Raw genomic sequence first — 23,238 nt, 5'->3', positions numbered from 1 at the left:
TTTGTAAATGATTTTTAAATAAATAAATAAATCTTTTTAAAAAAACTATTAGTTCTTAAGTCTCTAATAGGAAATACTTACATCTTTTGCCTAAAAGTAGATAGTGTATTCATATGTTATAGCTAATAAAAAGGAATGTGATGTAATGTGAAATATTATAATGTAAAAATTTAAAACCGATATTGTGTTTTCTTAAAATATATTTATCTGTAGGTTAGTTGTCCTTTATGTACTTACTGTAAACTGTGAGTTATTCAATTATTTGTGGTACAAACAGGAAAAATTCTGTTGTAATCACCTGACTACATGAATAGTAATAGTACATTAAAATTTGATAAAGGAAACTGAAATCTGTTTGAAACTAGAAATTTTATTTTCTCCTTGCTAGGTTTCCAAAACTACAAGTCATTAGAAATATGTGAGAGTTACCTTCTTTGCTGTCATTTGACTACTACATTATAAAAGCATGCAGTAGGCCAAATTGTACTGTTGCACATTTGTAGCATCAGTTAGGACCCCACTCTGCTGACACTCATAAAAACTATTGGATGAAAATTTCACTTTAGGATACTGCGACAATATCCTTGCTATTGAAACCAGATTTGCATGGCTGAGAATTCTGAGCAAGGGGAGGAGCGCATGACAATTCAATCACCAAAGCAAGAGTGCCCCTTGAATGGTTAAATACTAACAGGCTCACTGCGCAGTGGACAGAAAGGAACAAGCCATGACTCTAAAAGTATTTAGAGGTGTCACTAAAATATTTAAGTTCATATAACTTGAATAATAATTTTTATCAGGTTCTCTTTTCTAAGTTAATGTTGATTTATACAAAAATTATATTTACCATATTCATACCAAAATATGTTCAACATTATTGATCAACAGTACAGCATTTCTTTGGGAAATGTGCCCTTAAGTGGTTATATCCTGCATAATAGTTGAGAAATGGCAGATGTGAGAAGGCATGGATTTATTGTGTCACATTAGGATTTTTGTAATAGACTCAAATGCATACATATAAGTTAAGAGTTTCAATTAGGCTTTCCAGAAAATAAGGGAAAAGATTAAAAGGCCACTATTGAAGATATCTTGGAGAAAACAAAGGTATACAGATATATTGGAGAAGACAAAGGTATATGGAAGTCTCTAAGATTCCCTTGGATCTATATCAGTACAGACATCATTGACTGCAGTTTAAGAAAGAACTATGAAGATCCATTCCAAATCACTTTTGTCTTGAAAATTTTATGATAATTGCAGTTGGTATTGTGTGGTGCAGTTGGTTAAATTGCCACTTGTAATGGGAGCATCCAATATTGGGGTGCTGGTTTAAGTCCCATCTATTCTGCTTCCTATCCAGCTCCTTGCTAATGAATTTGGTAGAGCAGCAGATGATGGCCCAAGTACTTGGACCACTGCTGCTGATTGTGGGAAACCTGATGGTATTTCAGGTACCTGACTTTGGTCTAGCTCGTTGTGGCCATCTGGGGAGAGAGTCAGTGGATAGAAGATCTCTTCTCTTCCCTCCCCTCCCCTTTTCCACCCTCCCCTCCCCTTACTTTCCCTTCCTTCTCTCATTCTCTGTCACTCTACACTTCAAATAAATAAATGTCTTTAAAAAAAACTTTAACAAACTTAAGATAGCTGTTTAAAATGATCTCTAATTATACCAGAGGAAGATTATATGATATGTGGTTGTAAAGTCACTAATGATTTCAGATGCCACATAATCTAATACTCATATTTAGAAATATTAGTATTACCAATATTTAGAAATAATACTAATATTTAAAAATTCCCATTAATAATAAGTATTTATAGTAACAGGATAAAAGGAAAATATCTGGAAAACCATTTGTAAGTTTCAATTCATAAGTCAGAAGTTATAATTAGGTACTCAGTTTCCTTTCTATATGTAACACCATAACTGTGATTTTATTCCCCAGTAAGCTAGGCACATAAAGAAAAACACTGTATGACTTCACTCATATGTAGAATATAAAAAGTTGATATCATAGAAGTTGAAAGCAGAAAAGCAGTAGCTAGAAGTTTGGGAGAGTAGGGGGTGGAGACAGGTAGAAATAGGTCAAGGGATATGTTAACAGGAGGCTTAAGTTATGCTGTTATGTTGCACAACAGGGTGAATATTGTTAACAGTACTGCATTGTATTATTTAAAATAGCTAGAAGGGAGAAATTTGAATGCAGTAACTATAAAGAAACTATAAAATTTAGTTATTAATATGCTAATTACCCTGATATTATAACACAATATACTTATATAGATGAATCAAAGGATCAAATAGCACCTTAAAATGTTTATCATTTTGTGTCAATCAAAAAAAATGAAATGAAAGGAAGACATTAAGATTTATAATTTATATGCAATGTGAATATATATAGAACATTGTGACATAAGAAGACTAATTTCTCTGTTTTTAAAGATGCATTTGTGTCATAAACTGTTATTGTAAGGGTTTGGAAACAAATGAAATTATAACAGTTACTTTTCCAAGCAAAAGCATAATTCCCAAGCCTCTTATTGTGTTCCCAGCTGTTCCTTGATATAATTATGTTTCTCAAGAATTATCAAATTAGTGGAAATATTTTACACTACTGGTGGGAATACTTGGCACAATAGAGAAATTTTCCTTTCTCAAACCTGGGTGTTCTAGGATATATTAAGAAGGCAGTAACAACCTGATATGGCAGTGTATAATAACACATAATCGATATAGTTCCCTTTATTACATGTCTGTATAGGTGAAGCTGAATGTTTATATAAGCACATATGTTATTGTACTTTCTACATTGGCATCTCTAATGTGGGCAAGGAATATAATTATTGGTCACTCCTGTATATGAGACATCTTATTGTTATGACTTCTGCCATCTAGCAATGTTATAGTATGTGAAAAAAAATGAAGATGTGGAAATTCAAATAAAGAGGGTTGTTTCACATACATGATTTAAAGATTCCCCTAAAGAAAACTGTCAAATCTTTTTCACAGAATATATGAGAGACTATATTCCTGAACTTATTCTCTTACCAGATATTTTAAATGGATTTTTAAGCTACATTTGGGAAGGCTGAACAGGAATCAGGGGATTTGAGTTCTAATTCCAGTTTTGCCATCAATTACAGTAGTTACAGTAGCTTGAGCAATTAAGTTAACCTCCCTGGTTTCAGCTTCCTCGTTATAAAATGAAATAGGTTAGATGGATCACTGGTTTTCAATCTGTGCTTAGAGGCGCAGGGAGGGGGCGTTAATGGTGTTCTTAAGGGCTGCTGAGCAGGGTGAATGGCTCAGACTCAGTGTTTTCCTGTTTGAATCAAAACTGTTCTGCTTTACACTGCTTTATGTATTTATACACCACAGAGAAATGTATTTTTGTACGAGTTTTTTATTTAAAATTAACAAACAAAATTTTAAAACCATCGGACCAAATAGTACAATGTTTAATACACTATGAATAAGAAACGATGTAGACCTCTGTGGGCTCCCTAATGTGCCAGAAAACTGAATATGAGAAAGAACTTATATAGTATCCTTTTGTGAACTATTTTGGAAAATGCTTGATGAGAAAACAAGTGATTTTGAGGCAATGGTGTGCTTGCATTATTGTTGGCCTTCCAAACCCGAAAGTAATGGCCCCAAGCATCTAAACTATCTATTGCAGAAAAGCACTCATATTATGGGATCTTTATAATTGTGACAATCTCTCAAAAGATTATATTTTGCATATTCTTAAGTACTACATGTCCTTGGGGATAAAACTTTGGGTAATAGACTAAATCTCCAATTTTGAAAGTGAAACAGTATTGAAAATGGTATCCAAAACCTTTCTAAAAATGTGTCTAAACAGTACAGATTGATGACAGATGAGTTATATTCCCAGGATCTGGTACTGAGAGTTCTAATGCCTTTATTCTAGTTTTAAAATCTTACTTAAACAATAACAACAACAACAACACACTGTGAAAGGTAAGCAAACCTTTTGGAAAATATGAAGATAGTGTTTGTAATGTGTGATTTAAATTTCATGGATTGGGTACTAATAGGAACTATAGGTTTAATGTAGCATAGTTAACAAATAGCTGAGTTACTTTGAAAAATATGCTATAAATTTTATTAGTAGATTGATGATAATATAGGAAATACAGATAAAAATATTTCTATCCTTTTGTTCCTTTCCATGATTAGAATATTAGGTTCTAAAATACTAATCTATTCTTTTTATTTTTTTTCATTTTTATTTAAGGTATACAAATGATGCATTTCATAAATACAAATTAAGAAGCATATTGATTCTTCCCACCCTACCCTCCTTCCACCCATATTCCCCACATTCTTCCTCCTGCCTCTCCTATTCACGATCTTATTTTTTACTAAGATCTAATTTCAATTAACTTTATACATGTAAGATGAGCCCTAAGTAAAAAGTTCAAATAATAGTATATAAAAAAAACTGATCCTCAACAGTCGAGACAAGAGCTGTTCAAAGGCACGGCATCTCAGTGTCAATTTCACTTCTGTAGATTACATTTCAGGAACTCTATTAGTTACCACAGATCAGGGAGAACATATGCTATTTGTCTTTTTTAAATTTTATTTAATGATGCAAGTTTTATGTATTTCATATATGCAGATTTAGAAACATAGTGACACTTCCCCCTGTACCCTCTCTCCCGTCCATGCTCCAAGCCCTCCCCCTCCTCCCTCTCACATTCCCATGTTAATTTTTATGAATATCTATTTTCAATTCACTTAATGATCCTATGGTTAATCATACACTAAGTAACAGAGTTCAACAAATAGTATGAAAAAGAGAAAATAGAAAACAAAAAACACTGTTCTTCAACAGAAAATTCAGGGCTATAACAATCAAATCTCGAAATGTCCATATCACTCCAATACATTACATTTCAGGTACTCTATTAGTTACCCCAGATCAGGGAAAACATATGATATCTGTCTTTTGGGGACTGCCTTATTTCACTAAGTATAATGGCTTCTAGTTGCATCCATCTTGTTGCAAAAGACAGGATTACATAATTTTTACAGCTGAGTAGTACTCTGTAATGTGTATATACCATAATTTCTTTATCTAGTCAACAGTGTGAATTGTGCTGCGATGAACATGGGGGTGTAGATAACTCTTTTGTATACTATTCTTTCTTTTGGTTTGGGTAAATCCCCAGAATTGGGATGGCTGAGATTTCTGAGGTATCTTCCACTGTGGCTGGCCCAGTTCACACTCCCAGGGTGTGGACCAAGGTACCTTTTTCCTCACATCTCTGACAGCATTTGGCATTTGTTGATTTCTGTATGAGAGCTATTCTAACTGGAGTGAGGTGAAACCTCATTGTGCTTTTGAATTGCATTTCCCTGATGACTAGTGATCCTGAGTATTTTTTCAAGTGTTTGTTGGCCATTTGAATTTCCTCTTGAGAAATGTCATTTGGCCCTGTCATTTTTCCATACGTATTCCTATTGTTGACTTTGGGTTTCCTTTGTAATTTTTTTTTTTAATTTATTTGACAGGTAGAGTTACAGACAGTGAGAGAGAGAGACAGAGAGAAAGGTCTTCCATTTTGCTGTTGGTTCACCCTCCAATGGCCGCTGCGGCCGGCGCATTGCACTGATCCAAAGCCAGGAGCCAGGTGCTTCTCCTGGTCTCCCATGCGGGTGCAGGGCCCAAGGACTTGGGCCATCCTCCACTGCCTTCCCGGGCCATAGCAGAGAGCTGGCCTGGAAGAGGGGCAACCGGGATAGAATCCGGCACCCCAACTGGGACTAGAACCCGGTGTGCCAGCGCCGCAAGGTGGAGGATTAGCCTGTTAAGCCACGGCGCTGGCCGGGTTTCCTTTGTAATTTTACTGGGAGATTTTCTGCATTCACCTTTGTTCATAGTGATGACCATGTTTCTGTGTTTATGTATGTTGCACAACCTTAAGCAACTTTTCTAAGGCTGGATGAGTAGTAACAAATTCTTTCAATTTCTATTTTTTATGGAAGGTCTTTATTTCTCCTTCATTCATAAATAAGTGCTTGCAAAGTGCAGTTTTCTGGGTTGACAGTTTTTTTTTTTCTCTTAAAACTTAGACTGTATCTCAGTATTCTAGCCTGTAGAGGGGTTTTTGATGAGAAGTCAGATATGAGTCTAATTGGATATCCTTTGAAAGTATTCTGGTATTTCTCTCATGCATGTTTTAGAATCCTTGTTTATGTTTTACTGTGGAAAATTTGCCTACCATATGCTGCATTGAGGATCTTTTCTGGTCATGTCTATTAGGAGTTCTATGTGCTTCCTGTACTTGGATGTCCCCTTCTTTCTCCAAATTGGGAAGTTTTCTAAATATTTCATTAAAGAAGCCATTCTCTCTTTCCACACCCTCAGGAACAAGACTGGTATGTTGGGTCATTTGATAATATCCCTTAAATCTACAACACAGTTTTTAATTTTTCAAATTTCCTCTTTTTTTTGTCTAAAGGTAAAATTTCCAGAAATTTGTCTTATAACTCAGATATTATTTCTTTTGCTTCAGTCTTTTGTGAAGTCTTTCCACTGCATATTTTATTTGCTCTATTACATTTTTAATTTTTAATGTTTCTTTTTGATTTCTATTTAAAATCCCAATTTCATGGGAAAAATGTTCATCCATGTCATGTATGTATTTCTTTAATTTGTAGAGTTGCTTCTGGTTACTTCTGAGATATAACTATTCTTTGAATTCTGTTTCTGATATTTCATCAATCTCTTTCTCTTCACATTCTAGTATTGAAATGTTGTGTGTTCCTTTGGTGGCATCATGCTATCTTCCTTATGCCTGTTTCTTGAATGTCTACATTTATTTTTATTCATTTGTGGAGATACTTGCCCTCCCCCCGCCTGCCCTAACCCTCTTTTATCTCTGGACTATCCACAGTGCCTTAAGGGAGTGTCTTTTCTTTCAGTGAATACCCAGAGGTGTGTGTTGGATGTGGCCATGGGGCTTAGTTCTGTGCTCCTGGGTTAGAGGAGTATCCAGAGTGACACCCAAGTTGGGAGTGGTAAATCTCTCTTTTTTTCTTTAATCATAGGTAGGGTTTGATCAGCTCTGTTGTCATAGTCTCAGGCTCACCTTCTCTCCTCTAAGGCAACCTATGCCTGGGTGCTAGCCATAGTGGGTGCAATATTCATCTGCACTGCCGTGTGAACCACACCAGGCATCAGTGCAGTCCTCAGTGTGAGCACGGATCCCACAGTAATGATTATCACCAGGTAATCAGGGAGACCTGAGCATGTGGATCTGCCCACAGCAGCTTCTCAGAGACCCACCATACCCTGTGCACTCTCACATAGCCACAGTGTTTCTAAGGTTCCAGCACACAAAGCCCCCACACTAAAGTGCTCCGAGGATTGACTCTTCCCTGCCAGTCTGTCCCATCCACAGAGAGGGAGAGACGCCCTCAGAGCCAGCTGTCTATGGATGCTTGGCCCAGGCAGCCTAAGCCCAGAGCCCATGAAATGCTGGGAGGCTTGGGGCACCTCACATTCCTAACTGGGCACAGAGTCCCATCAATTCTCCTGGCTAGATTCAGGTGTCATTTCTCGGATGCTTGCTATGGTGCAGACACAAGCTGGAGCAGTTGCTACCTATGTCCAAAATGGCCCCTGCCCTTTCTCAGCTAGTTGCAGGCAGACGTGGTCTGGTAGTTGGGAAGAGAGAAACAGCCCCCTTTTTCCCTCTAGGTCGGCAGGTGCAATGTCCCCCATAGGGCTCCAAGCCAGACTCATGCTTTATCACTAGTGGCTTCAGCTGATGCAGTCTGGTCACACTTCACTCTCCAAAGCAAGTGCTGAGGCTCTCGGCTCCTGGAGTCCTGTGCTTTGCCCTTGATTGTGCTGTGTGTCCAGACATTTCACATGGATTCACAGCTTCCCTGTAACCTGTGTGGTTTCCACTACAGTTTTCTCCCTAACTTCCTTGAGATTGCACTCTCTCCACTTTTTTTTTATGTATCTTCTTCTGGACTAGAGCAGTAAGCTTCCTAACTATTCCACCATCTTGGAATCTGTTATTTCTTTTTTTAAAAAAAAGAGTTATTTCTTTATTTCAAAGATAGAAGGAAACACAGAGATCTTCCATCTGCTGGCTTACTACTGAAATAGCCACAACAGCTGGGGCTGTACTAATACAAAGCTAGGAGCCAAGGAGGAGTTTCTTTTTGGACTCCCACATGGAGACCACATGGGTGCAGGTGCCTAAGGACTTGGGCTGTCTTCTATTGCTTTCCCAGGCCATAGCAGAGAGCTGTATAGCAAGTGGAGCAGCCAGGACTTGAACCGGTGCCCATATGGGATGGCAGCATCAAAGGTGAAGGTTTGAACCATCCTGCTACAATGCAGGCCCCCATATTCTTCATTTCTAACTAAAAATATAATCAGATGGAAACAATGACTAAGTTTCTTACAGGTTTATATTTACCTTAGTTTTTTTTTTATATAATTTATTTTATTTATTTGAAAGAGTTACAGAGAGGGAGAGAGAGAGAGAGAGAGAGAGAGAGAGAGAGAGGTCTTCATCCTCTGGTTCACTCCCCAGATGGTTGCAACAGACAGAGCTGAGCTTATCTGAAACCAGGAGCCAGGAGCTTTGTCTGGGTCCCCCACATGGGTGCAGGGGCCCAAGGACTTGGGCCATCTTTTACTGGTTTCCCAGGCCGTAGCAGAGAGTTGGATTGGAAGTGTAGCATCTGGGACCTGAACTGGTGCCCATATGGGATGCCAGTGCTGCAGGCCAGGGCTTTAACTCATCACGCAGTTCCCTAGAAAATGTTTTTAAAAGTCAATATACCTTAATTTATATGATCCATTATCTGCATCTACCATGTAGCTTTTCATATTCTTCACATGTTTATATTTTTCCAAGTGTCAGAAATTTTTTCTACAATTAATTTACCTTTAAAGTATTCATTGTAATGTCCATTTTCATTGCCTTATTTCCAAATATGTTTAGACAAATTCAGCATTTATAAATTTTTGTAGAAATTATTTTAAGTATTCCATTAACTTTCTGTCAGAATAATAAATATTATTTCACTTTCGATTTTAAGTAACAAGATAAATCATTTTTCCAGTTGAATGAAATCATATTAACATAATTTTGTTTGTTTGCTTTGAAGAATACTGAATTTATGTCTAAGTCTGCGTAATGTTATTTAATATTTGGAAATTTTTGTGTCTCTGGCCACCTCTGTAAGTCTTTATAGGTTAAAATGAATATGTAAAATTACATTTAAAAAACACACAATAAGGCAAAGATTACTCTTAACAATTGAGTTCATTATGGATTTTAATTCCATTTTTCTTTTTATTGAAAACAAAAATATCTGTATTTACTTTTGCCAAGAACCATATGAACCATGGAGCAGAAAGACACAACAGTTTGAAAATTTTTATTTTCATTGCTTCAGTTTGGATCAAACTTTTCAGGAATATAATAGTAAATATCAAAAAGCATGTATTCTGTGAAGATGACTGTTGTGTCTAAGACCAAATCAAATATTATTATCTCATAAGACAAAAACTTTAAATAATGGAACCAATGTTGTATTTTCTTTCATTGAGACTTAAAATCTTTATTTAAGAGCAGTGTTTTGGCTCAGCAGATTACGCCTCCTCAAGGGAAGGCTGCATCCCTTATCGGAGTGGCCGGTTCTAGTCCTAACTACACTATCCTTCTAATACAGCTTCCTGCTAATGTTCCTATAAGACAACAATGATGGCTCAGTACTTTTGTTCCTGCCTCTCACAAGGGAGACCCAGATGGATTTCCTGGCTCCTAGTTTTGGCCTGACTCAGCCCTGGCTTTTATGGGAATTTGGGAAGTAAACCAGTAGATGGAAGATTGGTCAATCTACTCTCAAATAAATCTATTTTTTTTAAAGATTGATTTATTTTATTTGAAAGTCAGAGTTACACACAGAGAGAGTAGAGGCAGAGAGAGAGAGAGAGAGAGAGGTCTCTCATCGACTGGTTCATCCTCAATTGGCCACAATGGCTGGAGCTGTGCTGATCCAAAGCCAGGAGCCAGGAGATTCTTCCAGGTCATCCCATGCATGTGCAGGGGCTCAAGGACTTGGGCCATCTTCTACTGCTTTCACAGGCCATAGCAGAGAGATGGATCAGAAGTGGAGCAGCTGGCACTTGAACCGGCACCCAAATGGGATGCTGGCACTGCAGGCAGCGGCTTTACCTGCTACACCACAGCACTGGCCCCCAATCTATTTTTTAATACAGAGAGAGAGAGAGAGAAGGAGGGAGGGGGGAGGGAGGCAGGGAGGGAGGGAGGGAGGGACAGGGAGAGAGAGATCCTTCATCTCCTAGTTCACTCCCCAAATGGCCCTGACAGCCAAGGCTGGACTGAGCTGAAGCCAAGAGCCTGGAATTCCATTCTTTCTCCCACATGCGTGGCAGGAACCCAAGCACTTGGGCCATCATCTGCTGCCTTCCCAGGTGCTCAAATAAAAATATCATAATTTCTAAAAATTTTAGATGTATTTAATGACAGGGTTTCTAAGGAAATTGGGTAATTTTGTCTTCTGAGGAAAATATAATTGTTAAATGACTAGAATATATAAACAAAATATTTATCATGATTATATTATTAATAGTTAACATCATTATGTAGGTTTTATAGTCTGATGTCCATTCTTTCTGGATGTGATAATTTGTGGAAAAAAGCACATAAAATTTCTGCCCTCCTGGAATTCATATTTTACAACTTAATGGAAGAAATGCAAAATATATTTTTTTAAAAAAATTCAGTAAGTTCTAGGTGCAAATTAGGTCAATATATACACAAATAACCAATGTAATTTAAATCCATCATAAATAATATAATGCAATTGTGGGAATGTATCTATATATCAGAAATTAATTAAGGGCTCAAATACAATGTGCCACTAGTTTTTGATCTTGAAAAACAGAGACAACTGGGAAAATATAGACAAAGGCTAGTAGGAGTAGGGACAGGTGAAAATACTGAAAAATTCAGGAACCACATTACATTAAAATTTACTGTTAGTAAAAATCAGATATCATAATAATTCTATATTTATTACTCCTATCCTCTCTTCCTCAACAGGCCAATTTCATTTTTCCTATTGTTCCTGTATATTAAGTAACAAGCTGAATATTATATAGCTAACAATTTCTGGAGTGTGAATTTAAGTCCAAGCTGCCTGTCACCAAGTCCTCCCAATGTTAAATACTGTAATAAATTCTCAGATTTTATTTTTCTAAAAAGGTATTTATTCTACTTGTCATGAGTTGCCAGGGCTATGGAAGCCTTTAGAGTTCGCTGACTTTGATCTTATTCCAATAGGGTCATAGTCAAAGTGGAAGTTCTCTCCTCCCTTCAGAGAAAGGTACCTCCTTCTTTGATGGCCCCATTCTTTCCACTGGGATCTCACTCACAGAGATCTTTTATTTAGGTCTTCTTCTTTTTTTTTTTTTTCTTTTCCATGGTATCTTGGCTTTCCATGCCTACAATACTCTCATGGGCTCTTCAGCCAGATCCGAATGCCTTAAGGGCTGATTCTGAGGCCAGAGTGTTGTTTAGGACATCTGCCATTCTATGAGTCTGCTGTGTATCCCACTTCCCATGCTGGATCTTTCTCTCCCTTTTTGATTCTATCAGTTAGTATTAGCAGACACTTGTCTTGTTTGTGTGATCCCTTTGACTCTTAGACCTATCAGACCCATCAATTGTGAACTGAGATTGATCACTTGGACTAGTGAGATGGCATTGGTACATGCCACCTTGATGGGATTGTATTGGAATCCCCTGGCACATTTCTAACTCCATCATTTGGGGCAAGTCTGATTGAGCATGTCCCAAATTGTACATCTCCTCCCTCTCTTTTTCCACTCTTAAATTTAACAGGGATCACTTTTCAGTTAAAATTTAAACACCTAAGAATAACTGTGTGTTAATTACAGAGTTCAACCACTAGTACTAGAACAACAACAACAACAACAACAAATACTAAAAAGGATAAAGTATTACATTGTACATCTAGAGTCAGAACAAGAGCTGATCAGTTCATTGTTTCTTATAGTGTCCATTTCACTTCAACAGGTTTCCCCTTTGGTGCTCAGTTGTCACCGATCAGGGAAAACAAATGATATTTGTCTCTTTGGGACTTAAATAATTGAAAAAATAATTTTATTGCCTGTAGACATCTAGATTGGCAATTGTTTTCTCTCACTCAATTGCAAAACTGGTCAGTGAGTGAGTGCTTCCACTTTTAAAAGGAAGTCGTAAGTATTGATGACCCTTTGAAAGTAATATGTCTTTGTTCTTTGGCAGATTTTAAAATTTGCTCTTCATCTTTCATTTAAGCAATTTTTTAATCTTTAATTTTTTAAAATTTATTTCCAAGGCAGAGGGGACACAGACAGTAAGAGATCTTCCATTTGCTGGTTCACTCCCCAAATGCCTACAGTTCTAAGGCTTGGCCAGATTTTAGACAGGAGTCTGGAATTCAGTCCAGGTCTCCTACTTGGATGACATGTGCCATGTACTTGAGCAATCATCTGCTTCCTCCTAGGGTACTCATTAGGAAGAAACTGGAATTGATAGTGAAGCCAGGACTTGAACCTAGACACTATAACCACTGCTAAAAGCCCACTTCTCAGTAATGTAACCTAGATAATATTTTCTTTGTATGTATACATAGAGGGGCCCCACTGACAGTTACTTAAAGGACTCCGATAATCGTAATATCTGGATTGCCTATTCTGTCTATTTTTCTCATAATTTTTTTCACCAGCATTATTCTTTTTTTATTCTGTATTAAACATTTTGTCCCAAGCAATGAAAAATTCTATCAGGTGTTGACATATGCCGTAGGTGATTATTTTCTTTCTCTGACATGCAGACGGAGTACAAAGAAATGACTTCACATGACTCAAGTGGGACATTAGCATGGTATGGGCTGAGGTATTTTTCTCTGGTGTTTTTATATTCTAGATCGTGGCCCTCTGAAATCTTAAATGAAAGCCAGAAGTGATTATCAGGACAATTCCATCTTGCAGGCTCTAAGCTCTGACCTCTTTCTTTCTGCACCACTATATCGATAAAGCTTTGTTTTTGTGTAGGGTAAATGCAAAGCTAAGGAGGCACAGGTATATCTAAAAGATAGTATTCATCTAAGTTTGAGAAACTTGTCCACTCTTTTTTCATGGACTGTCTTCTGGATTGATCTGAATGCTAGTATTTTTTTATAGTCAAAGAGACTGTGCCAACTCCAGCTATTTCTTTCTTAGGTGGCCCTTATGTTTCTGGATGCAAACAACCTCAATATCCTGTCATGAAAAGCAGGGTCAACTATAATCTTTTCCTAATTTTCTTCCCTTCTCTCTAGAAATTAGGGGATACATATTGATTGATATTATATGAATTCAACAATTACTTTATATATTTCCTCATTGTGTCCTGTTCTATAAGATTTCTGATGAGAATTCTGTTGTGAATCTAATGGGAGTTAATGTGGTACTTTTCTCTTAAAAATTTAGAAATCTTTGTTTTATAGTTTTAAAATTTTACTGTAAAGTGTTGCAGTTAGGTTCTTTTCTATTCATGTCCTCTTGAAGTCTCTCTAACTTTCTGTATCAGCACATACATTATCTTTTCCAGAAGAACTTTTCCGCTATTATTTCATGGAATAGTTTTTCTAATCTTCATCACCTCCCTACCACACATGCATGCACACACACACACACATACACATTCACATGCTCTTTCAAACTTGAATATCAGTTCAAGTGATGGTATGCCACAGATGTCAAACATAGTTTTCATTCTTTTTAATTTTTTATCTATTGAATTATTTTAAAAGTCAATAAATCTTTTAAAAAAGACCTGTTTCAGGATCTCATATTTTTCCTTTTCCTGTATCTAGTCTCTTGTTAAGCCTTCAATTATAATTTTCAGCTTGACTTACTGAATTCTTCATTTCTAATACTTCTCCTTATCTTTCAATATCTCTTTGTATTGAATTATTCTCTTTGCTTTTTGATATCTCTTTGTATTGAATTTCTCATTCATTTCATACAGTAATTACATAATTCATTTAACTGATTATTATTCTTTAATTGTTTCTTAGATATTTTGTCAATCTCCGTTTCTTCATGGTCTGCTACTAAATCATTATTGTTTCATTTGGCACATTATATTGTTTTGTTTATTCTTATTTCTTTTGTTCCTACACTGATTTTTGCATATCTGGTAGATCAGTTGTTTATCACTTTTAGAGGATGTTTTCATGGATTGAGGTCCATTTCCTGAAGATGTTTCTTTGAGTATCAGTTTGGTAGACTACTTTGCCTTTAGTTCCATTTGGATTCCATAGTATTGTTTCCTTATAAATTTTGTTTTTTTGTTGTTGTTGTTATTTTTGCTTTGGTTGATGGTAGCAATAATTGGAACATGGAATAATTCTATGGCCCAATGTAATTACTTGGATACCCATTATTCAGATCACTAGACATCTCCTGAGGATGGGCTGGAGTCCAATATCTCAGGTGTTGTGAGGAGGCCCTACTAGTGTTGTGAGTGGGACCGGCTCACAAATTATCAGCCAAAACCCAAGTCAGAAGCCAGAGCTGTGAGATCAGCACTGGCACAGGGCATGGGTGCAATTCATGGACTCCTGCCACTGCCCAGCTCCAGAGTATAAAAAGAGTGCTAACACTTTGTGGCAGACAGAGGGCTATGAGATTCTGTCTTGGAAGTGGCTAGATCCACAAGAGTTTATCTGGCTCTAGAAGAACAGAACAGGTAGTCTTAGGCCACACCCCTTGGGCTACTTGTTAAACTGAGTTGAGGCACAGGAACAAGAACTCACTAATTTTGGAGGGGCATAGATACTTGGAAATTTCTGGAATAGTGGTTGGAGCCATGATCTACATTCTGGGCCTGGTTGCGTGCAGAAAATCTAGACCAGAGCCACGAGCAAGGAAGTAGTGTGTTGTGCTGGGAGTGGCATGGAAAGCCCAGACCAGAAGCACAGAACACGGAGCTGGCAGAGCATGCAAAGGTAGGCCAGAGCCCTGAACAAACTAGAGACACACTATTCTGATCGTGGCATACTAATTCCCAGGCTAGAGCCCCGAACGAGCAGACTTTGTGTTTCCCAGAAAGCCCAGGTAGCTATTTGTATGAGGGATAAGAGTCCAGAATGGTGCCGAGGTGGGTCATGGCAGAAAACCGTGGCTACTGTCTGTGGGAGGAGCTCAAGCTGATCAGAGTAGAGTTGTTGTACTAGTGTTAGGAAAGGGCTGGGTATAGTCAGAAAGATCTCATTGCCCTGACAAGAATGTCTTATTTGTGGTACCAGATAAGAATGATGGGGATCTAATATCATAAATTGTGAAACTTTGGTTCATATTGGTAAACACATTAAACTTACATTTCATTCTTCACTGAGCCTGACTCAAAATATTATTGCATTTAATGCAAATGCAATGTGGCTTAAAAACTATATGTTTGGTGGGTATTTGGCCTAGTGCTTAAGAAGACACTTGTATCCCATATCAGATTATATGGATTTAATACTTTGTTCTGATTCCAGATTCCTGCTAATGCAGACATTGAGGAAAAATAAGTAGTGGCTGAAGTAGTTGCATCCTGGCCTGCATGGGAGATCTGGACTAAATTTCCTTCTCCCATTTTGGTTTGGCCCAGTCTCAGTCATTGAAGGCATCTGGGGAGTAACCTGGTAGAGAGGATTGCTTTGTCCCCAATTAAAACAAAGAATATTTTATCTTTATTTTTTTTAATTATTGGAATTAACTTACTCTTCAGTATTGCATGGGAAAGTGTTTTGTAGCCAGAATGTCAAAATTCAGATAATTTTTTTCAGAATCTAGAAGTGACTGCTGAATAGCAATCAGTACTTGAAATTTGGGTTACATCTAGTTGATACTCAGTTTTGCTCTCTTAAACATTTACATTTTTTAATGTTTAAAATTTTAAAGGCAAAGCCTATTTCTTTCATCCTTTTATGTTTCCATTTAGTACAGAATCCCTCATATCTGGTGATAACTGCTTAGTACCTGACACTTTAATGATAATTATACCTTTAAATTGATGGTAATTTTCCACTAATTATTAAATCACCAAGAATACCACACATTATTAGCTTTTAAGCCATATATAGATATAACAGGAAAGAAGTTTGATTGGCTTTTTGACTCACTAATTTGTTTCAGAATATTCCTGAGGCATCAGGATTAAAACCAGCCATGCTTTTTTGCTTTTTTTTTTTTATTAAAATGATTCATACCTTTAGCAAGCAAAATTTCAGAACATAACTAAAGAAACTTCTCTACATGGCCCTTGGATTTCATTCCTCTCCTGTCCATTTTACTCCGTGTGGATCTCCATTTCCTACTTACCATGGCTGGTGTCATTTTTCTGGTCATAAAATTATTTCTATTTCACTTCAAGCATTCATAAAGCATTTGTATATCATTCATAGAATCATTATATTCAATTTTTAAATGTTAGTTTTGTTTTAGTGCTTACCAAAAAAAAAAAAAAGAAAAAGAAAAAGTGAACAAAGTGATCAATACAGTCCACGAAAATTGTGAATGTTACCACACTCCTAGAAGATGTTAACAATGTAGGAAATATGATACATGAGAAAAATTGCTGCCGGCACCCAACAAACCATATGTACAATTAATAAATGCTTTTGATGAATTGGTGCCTATGTCAGCAATAAAGCCCATTGTTGACAATAAGGTAGATTTCATTCTTCTGTTTTTCACCTATTAATGAGGCATTAAAACTCATACCATTGAATTATATCCTAAGTGGACACACATGAAGAATAAATGTATTTGTTCTTGAGATTGATGTTTTGTTTCACTACAGAGTTTAAAACAAATATACTGTCCGTATCTAGGAAAATTTTATAATTTTTTTGAAATTGGTTTTGGGCAATAACTTCTTTCATGCTATTTTTCTCTCATATTTATTGTTTTCTGTTTAATTACATTAATTAATCAAGATGCTAGTATATATTGAACTAAAACCTATTTTCTAATCTGATGGAGTTACTACACACATCTATCTATCTATCTATCTATCTGCTTATGTGTTTGTAACTATGTAAACTTGTTACTCTATTCACTATTGGAGAAAATGGGTTGCTGTCATCTAGCACAGTTCTGTCAAGTGGGAATGCAATGGGACCCACTTGATGTTATTTAATTTTGATAGCAGAAAAAAATGAAGAAAAACATAAAAAGAAATTAAATTAAATTTAATAATATGTTTTGCTTAACTTTTTATATCCAAACTAATACAAGGTAAAAGTAATAAAAAATACTGAGATACTTACCATCGTTCTTCCACACTAAATCTTGAAAATTCAACACATGTTCTATATTTACAGAATATCTTAGGTTGCTAACAACATTATAACTTTCTCTAGACAAATGTGAATAACAGTTACTATACTGAAAAGAAAAAAAATATTGACAAATTAATACTTTAGCTTTCTTCATGATGTTAAAAATAGATGCTGTAAGTATAAGAGCCCAAAGTCTAACTTTTGGTATGAATGCTATTCTTCCAAAATTTTTTCAAGTAGAAACTATTGTCCCACAATATTTTGACATGTTTGTGGTTATTTACTCAATAGTGGGAAATCAAAAATTTATTTCAAGTATTTCAAATAATATTTTCATTGGTCAGTTGTGTACTTAGAAAAATATTATGCCATACTGGCATTGTGGTATAGTGGGTAGGGTTGTCCCCTGCATGATAAATACATTTTTGAGGTCTTCAGTAGATTTTGTTGACAAATTATAAAGATTTGTCAAATTAGATACTAAACAATATGGTTCACACTTTTTTTTCAATATGGTAAAATAAATTTTGAGTATTCTATAAACATTGGAAAAGTGCACAAATTGACAGAGAGATCTAAATGTTCATGAATAACGTCTGGATTATAAGCTTAATAGTAAGAAGCTAAAAGTTGTATCATTTTCATCATCCTTTAGAGCTACCGGTGTGTGTGCCAGTCTGGTTGGGAAGGACATTTTTGTGAACAAGAGTCCAATGAGTGTAAAATGAATCCTTGTGAGAACAATTCCACCTGTACTGACCTTTACAAAAGCTATCGGTGAGTAATATATTTTTAGTGTTCTTTGGGAATTTATTGAGATTGCTCAGTGTTCTTGGGCTTCATCCAGACATTATTTTCACTTTATATGCATTTAATTAAAATAACCACCCAGAGATGAAAATCAATTTCCTGAAAAGAGAACGTCACATTCATTTGAAATTTGCAAATACCAAAGTCCAGATGTCAACTCAACGAAGGAAGAAACAGATTGTAATGTGAGCCTATCATATCCAGATGTGCATGTTACAAATGCATTGACTCCTCAAGGCATGCTTTTGTCACCCTGGTGTTGTTTTAGAACATTCCTTGTGTACTGAGCAACATCAAAGTATGACTAGAAAAGAGTTGGTTTAATGAATTACAACTTTCCATTTATTACTTGGTGATTATTTTGAGTTTTGATTATTTTAGTGTAATTACTAATGCATTTTACAATATCCATTATTCATATACTCCCTAATTCAATTGTGTTAATTAGTTCTTAGATGAGAAGTCTGAACAACCACTGAACAGAAAACCCTAGTAGCTATTGCTGTTTTTCAAAAGCTTAATAGCTTAATATGTTGATAAATAGTTCTTAGTCCTTGAATTATTGGGTATGTATTATATCTCATGTAGTTGCAAAATCTACTGTACAGTGACTGGAATTCTTTTCATCTTATAGAAACATGTGAATTGAATGCATTTATGTTCAGATTTTTACAGATTTTTTGGGTAGAAAACAAAACAGACAAAACTTTTATCTTCCTTAAATAATTATATAATATCTAATATGCTAGGAATTGTCCAGCTTTTCTTTTATTGAGATGTTGATATATACTGATTATATATATACATATAATTTATGTATGTGTGTTGCTCATTTTATATATATATATATGTGTGTGTGTGTGTGTGTGTGTGTGTTTAGATATTTTACCATTTAACTCTTTAATTCTTAAAAATAATTTGTATAATCATCTCTGTGGATCATTAATGCTGGCAATAGCTCCCAGACAACAATCATTCAGACACAGACCTATGGTTGAACAAATTGAATTTATAACTCACTTCAATGAGGATGACACATACAATATAGATCCACAGGAAATCTCATTCAAAAAGTAAAAGAAATGTTTTGAATTTGTGACATGTGTTTTTATTCACACTTCAATTACAACTTCTCCCTGGATTGGAAGTCATCAGGGACTGGTCAGAATTCTGTGACTGGGTTCATAATAAATCTTATCTAGAAGGATGAGAGAAGACAAGGAAGAGGTGAAAGGTAAATTTTTTAAAGTGGAAGTAATATCTCATGCTAACTAAGAAAAGGGAATGTTTTATTATTCCTTTGGTTTGTATGATCATGTTTTCATCTCAATTTATACATGATTATGCAGTAGTCTAGTTATATTATGATCCATCTCTGTGATGGAGTGACTTTCTGACACTGATATTCTGTGAAATTGTCTTTGAAGTGTATGACAACAGGATATCAAGGTCTAGTTTAAACCTTATTTAGAGTATCTGATCAGCTCTAGGATAATCTCCAAATCAGTAACTTGTTCTCTCTTTCTCTATAGTCTTATATATATATATATATATATATATATATATATATATATATATACACACATATATATATGTGTGTTTATAACTATATATATAAAGAGTCTTGTGTGTATATATATATATATATGTGTGTGTGTGTGTGTGTGTGAAATGTGGGGGTGTATTGGTTTGTGTGTTTGTATTTTGAATGCATCAATTGTGTCTATGCATCTATTTGTCCCCAAATATATTACATATCTCTAACAAAATTTGAGAAATCAAATCTGAAATTATTACTTCACATATTACTTTTATTTAAATCAAAAAATTTTTGATGTAACGATTTTTAAATTTTATTAATTTATTTTAAATTTATTTTAGCTGAGAAATAGAGAGAGAGAAAAAGAAAGATAGAGAGATAAAGCTCCTATCTACTGATTCCTTCTCCAAATCCTGACAACAACAGAGGATGGGTTAGGATTGAAACCCAAGAACACTTTATTTCTTTCTCTTCCCTAGTTGCTCTTGCTAAAACTTCCAATACTATTTGAATAACAGTGATGAAAGTGGACATCCTTGTCTTATTCCAGATCTCAGGAGAAATGCTTTCATTTTTTTGCTACTTAGTATGATATTGGCTCTAGTATGATATTGGCTTTCGTGGTATATAGCCTTTATAATTTTGAGGACAGTTCCTTCTACTCCTATTTGTGGGAAGATTTTATCATGAAGGATGTTAAATCTTATCAAATGCTTTATCTGCATCTCTTGAGATGACCATATGGTTTTTGTTCTTCATTCTTTTGATGTAATTTATGACATTTACTGATTTGAAAATGTTGAACCACCCTTAAAGTTCTGGGACAAATCTCGATTGATATGTATGATCTTTTTGGTATGGTTTTGGATTCAATTTGCTAGTATTATGCTAAGAATCTTAGCATCTATGTTCACTAAGGATATTAGTCTGCAGTTTTCTTTTCATGTCATGTCCTTGTTTGGTTTTGGTTTCAAATAATCCTGGCCTCATGAAAAAGAGTTTGGCAGAATTCCATCCTGTTCAATATTTTTGAATATCTTGAATAGTATTGGAGTTACTTCATCTTTGAACGTTTTGTAGAATTCAGTAGTAAAACCATCTGATACCAAACTTCTCCTTGGTGGAAGAGTTTTGATTACTGTTTCAATCTCATTGCTTGTTATGAGTCTGTTTAGCTTGTCTACATCTTCTTGACTTGACTTTGGTAGGTTATATGAATCCAGAAATTTATTCATTTCTTTGAGGTTATCCAGTTTACTACCATATAGTTCTTTGTAGTACTTTCCTATGATATTTTGTGTTTTGGTGGTATCAGATGTAATGTCTCCTTTTAATCTCTAATTTTATTTATTTGTGTTTTTGTCTGTTTTTTCCTTTGTTAGTCTGACTAGAGGTTTATCCGTTTTTTATCTTCTCAAAAAAAAAAAAAACAGCTTTTTGTTCTATTGATCTTCTGAATTTTTTTTTTTATGTTTCAATTTCATTTATTTGTGCTCTCGGCCTTATTAATTCCTTCCACTTGATGATTTGGGGTTTGGTTTTTTCTTGTTTTTTAAATCTTCAAGCTATACTAATAGATCTTTAACTTGAGACATTTCTTTTTTTTAACGTAAGAATTTAATGCTGTAAACTTCCCTCTTAATACTGATTTTGCAGTATCCTACAAGTTTTGAGATGCTGTGTTTCCGTTTTCATTTATTTCAAGAAAGTTTTTTATTTTCTTTTTAACTTCGAAATGACTCATTGATCATTTAATTGCATGCTGTTCAATTTCCAAGTATGTATGAGTCTTTTTTTGTTCTTATTGTTGATTTCTAGTCTTATTCCTTTGTGGTCTGTGAAGATACATGGTTTGATTTCAATCTTTTTCAATTTTCTGAGACTTGATTTATAGCCAAATATGTGGTCTATCCTAGAAAACGTTCCATGTGCTGGTGAGAAGAATGTGTGTTCTGTAGCTGTTGGGTGAAATATCCTGAAATGTTCATTTGCGCCATAGTATATCTCAACTCTGATGTATCTTTATTGATGTTTTTATCTGGATGATATGTCCATTGATGACAGTGGGTAAAGTCAAATTAATCATGTTGCAGATGAAATGATATTATACATGGAAAAACCTAAACACTTCACCAAAAACTATTAAAATTGATAAACTAATTCAGTGAAGTTAAAGGTTAAAATGTAAACATATCAAAAAACTTTTTGTATGCTAATGATAAATGCACAAAAAGAGAAATCAAGAAATAAATCCCATTTGAAATGGCCACCAATCCTCGGCCTGCGGCACCAGCACCCCAGGTTCTAGTCCCGGTTGGGGCACCGGATTCTGTCCCAGTTGCTCCTCTTCCAGGCCAGCTCTCTGCTGTGGCCTGGGAGGGCAGTGGAGGATGGACCAAGTGCTTGGGCCCTGCACCCACATGGGAAACCAGGAGGAAGCAACTGGCTTCTGGCTTCGGATCAGCGCAGCACACAGGCCATAGCGGCTATTTGGAGGGTGAACCAACGGCAAAGGAAGACCTGTCTCTCTCTCTCTCTCTCTCTCTTTCTAACTCTACCTGTCAAAAAAAAAAGTATATTTCTATTTTTACTTTCATTTTATTTAAAGGGAAGGACTTAGGGGACTTAGGAGAATGAAAGTAAAGAAATAAATAAACTTTTTAAAATTTTATATTTGAATTGCGTGTCAAGTTCCACAATTTTTCTCTTTAAGAATATTATTCAGCTTCTAGTTAGCCTTCACTGGGATCATTACTTCATGCAGCTACAATATTAAGTAATTACGACTGAAGGTTTGTAGCACAGTCTTTGGGTGTAGGACTTTCTGAACAGAGCTTAGAGTCAGGAAAATAAAGTTGATACTTGCTAATGGAGCTTCTCAGAGTGTGGCTAGACTAGTAACATGGTTGCATCCCTTGATAACGGTCTTTAGAATGGCTTCCATACATGTACTGGCTGGCTGCAGAGATATCACAGTTGCAGTGTTGTTGATGTTCAAGTCCTTTGTAGAACTGGGGTGACTTAAATGGAAACAGTGTGAGTTGATTCCACAAATCCAACTATGCTGATGAAATTCGGTCACTTACCTTATATAAACACTGAAATTGTTTTAACCTTTTAATTCCTTTCCAGAGTCCGTTAAAACTGCTTATTTTAATTATGCTTGCCAATGTTTTTGCTTCTTTGATGGAAGAATAGACTTTTCTTCAGAAGTTCTTTATCTACTATTACAAAAGAGAGTCTACCTTATTGTATTTTATATTACTCAAATGAGAAAAGTGGTATTGGTGAAGAGTGTTCTGGATCGGTTTTGGTTGTTTTGTGTGTGTGTGTGTGTATGTTTTTTTTTTTTTTTTTTTTTTTTTTTATTGGAGCTGACTGGATCAGAAGTTCTCGTCTTTGTTTAAAAAAAACTCATATTGAGATGTATAGTAGTGATGAATTAAGTAGCAAAGCTTAAAGAGAATGCACC

General features: G+C 35.5%; 1 protein-coding gene across 1 annotated transcript in view; it reads left to right on the top strand.

Annotated features, from left to right (window-relative positions):
* EYS (eyes shut homolog) overlaps positions 1-23,238 on the top strand; it is a 1,789,541-nt gene that overhangs the window by 495,127 nt on the left and 1,271,176 nt on the right. Inside the window, 1 exon segment of the mRNA XM_062187220.1 lies at positions 18,072-18,193. Coding sequence (XP_062043204.1) covers positions 18,072-18,193 — 122 coding nt within the window.

This window comes from Lepus europaeus, chromosome 3 (assembly GCF_033115175.1).
Source record: "Lepus europaeus isolate LE1 chromosome 3, mLepTim1.pri, whole genome shotgun sequence".
NCBI classification, from domain to species: Eukaryota; Metazoa; Chordata; class Mammalia; order Lagomorpha; family Leporidae; genus Lepus; species Lepus europaeus.
Note: the sequence above shows the minus strand (reverse complement) of the source record. Positions and strands in the feature narration are given on the sequence as shown.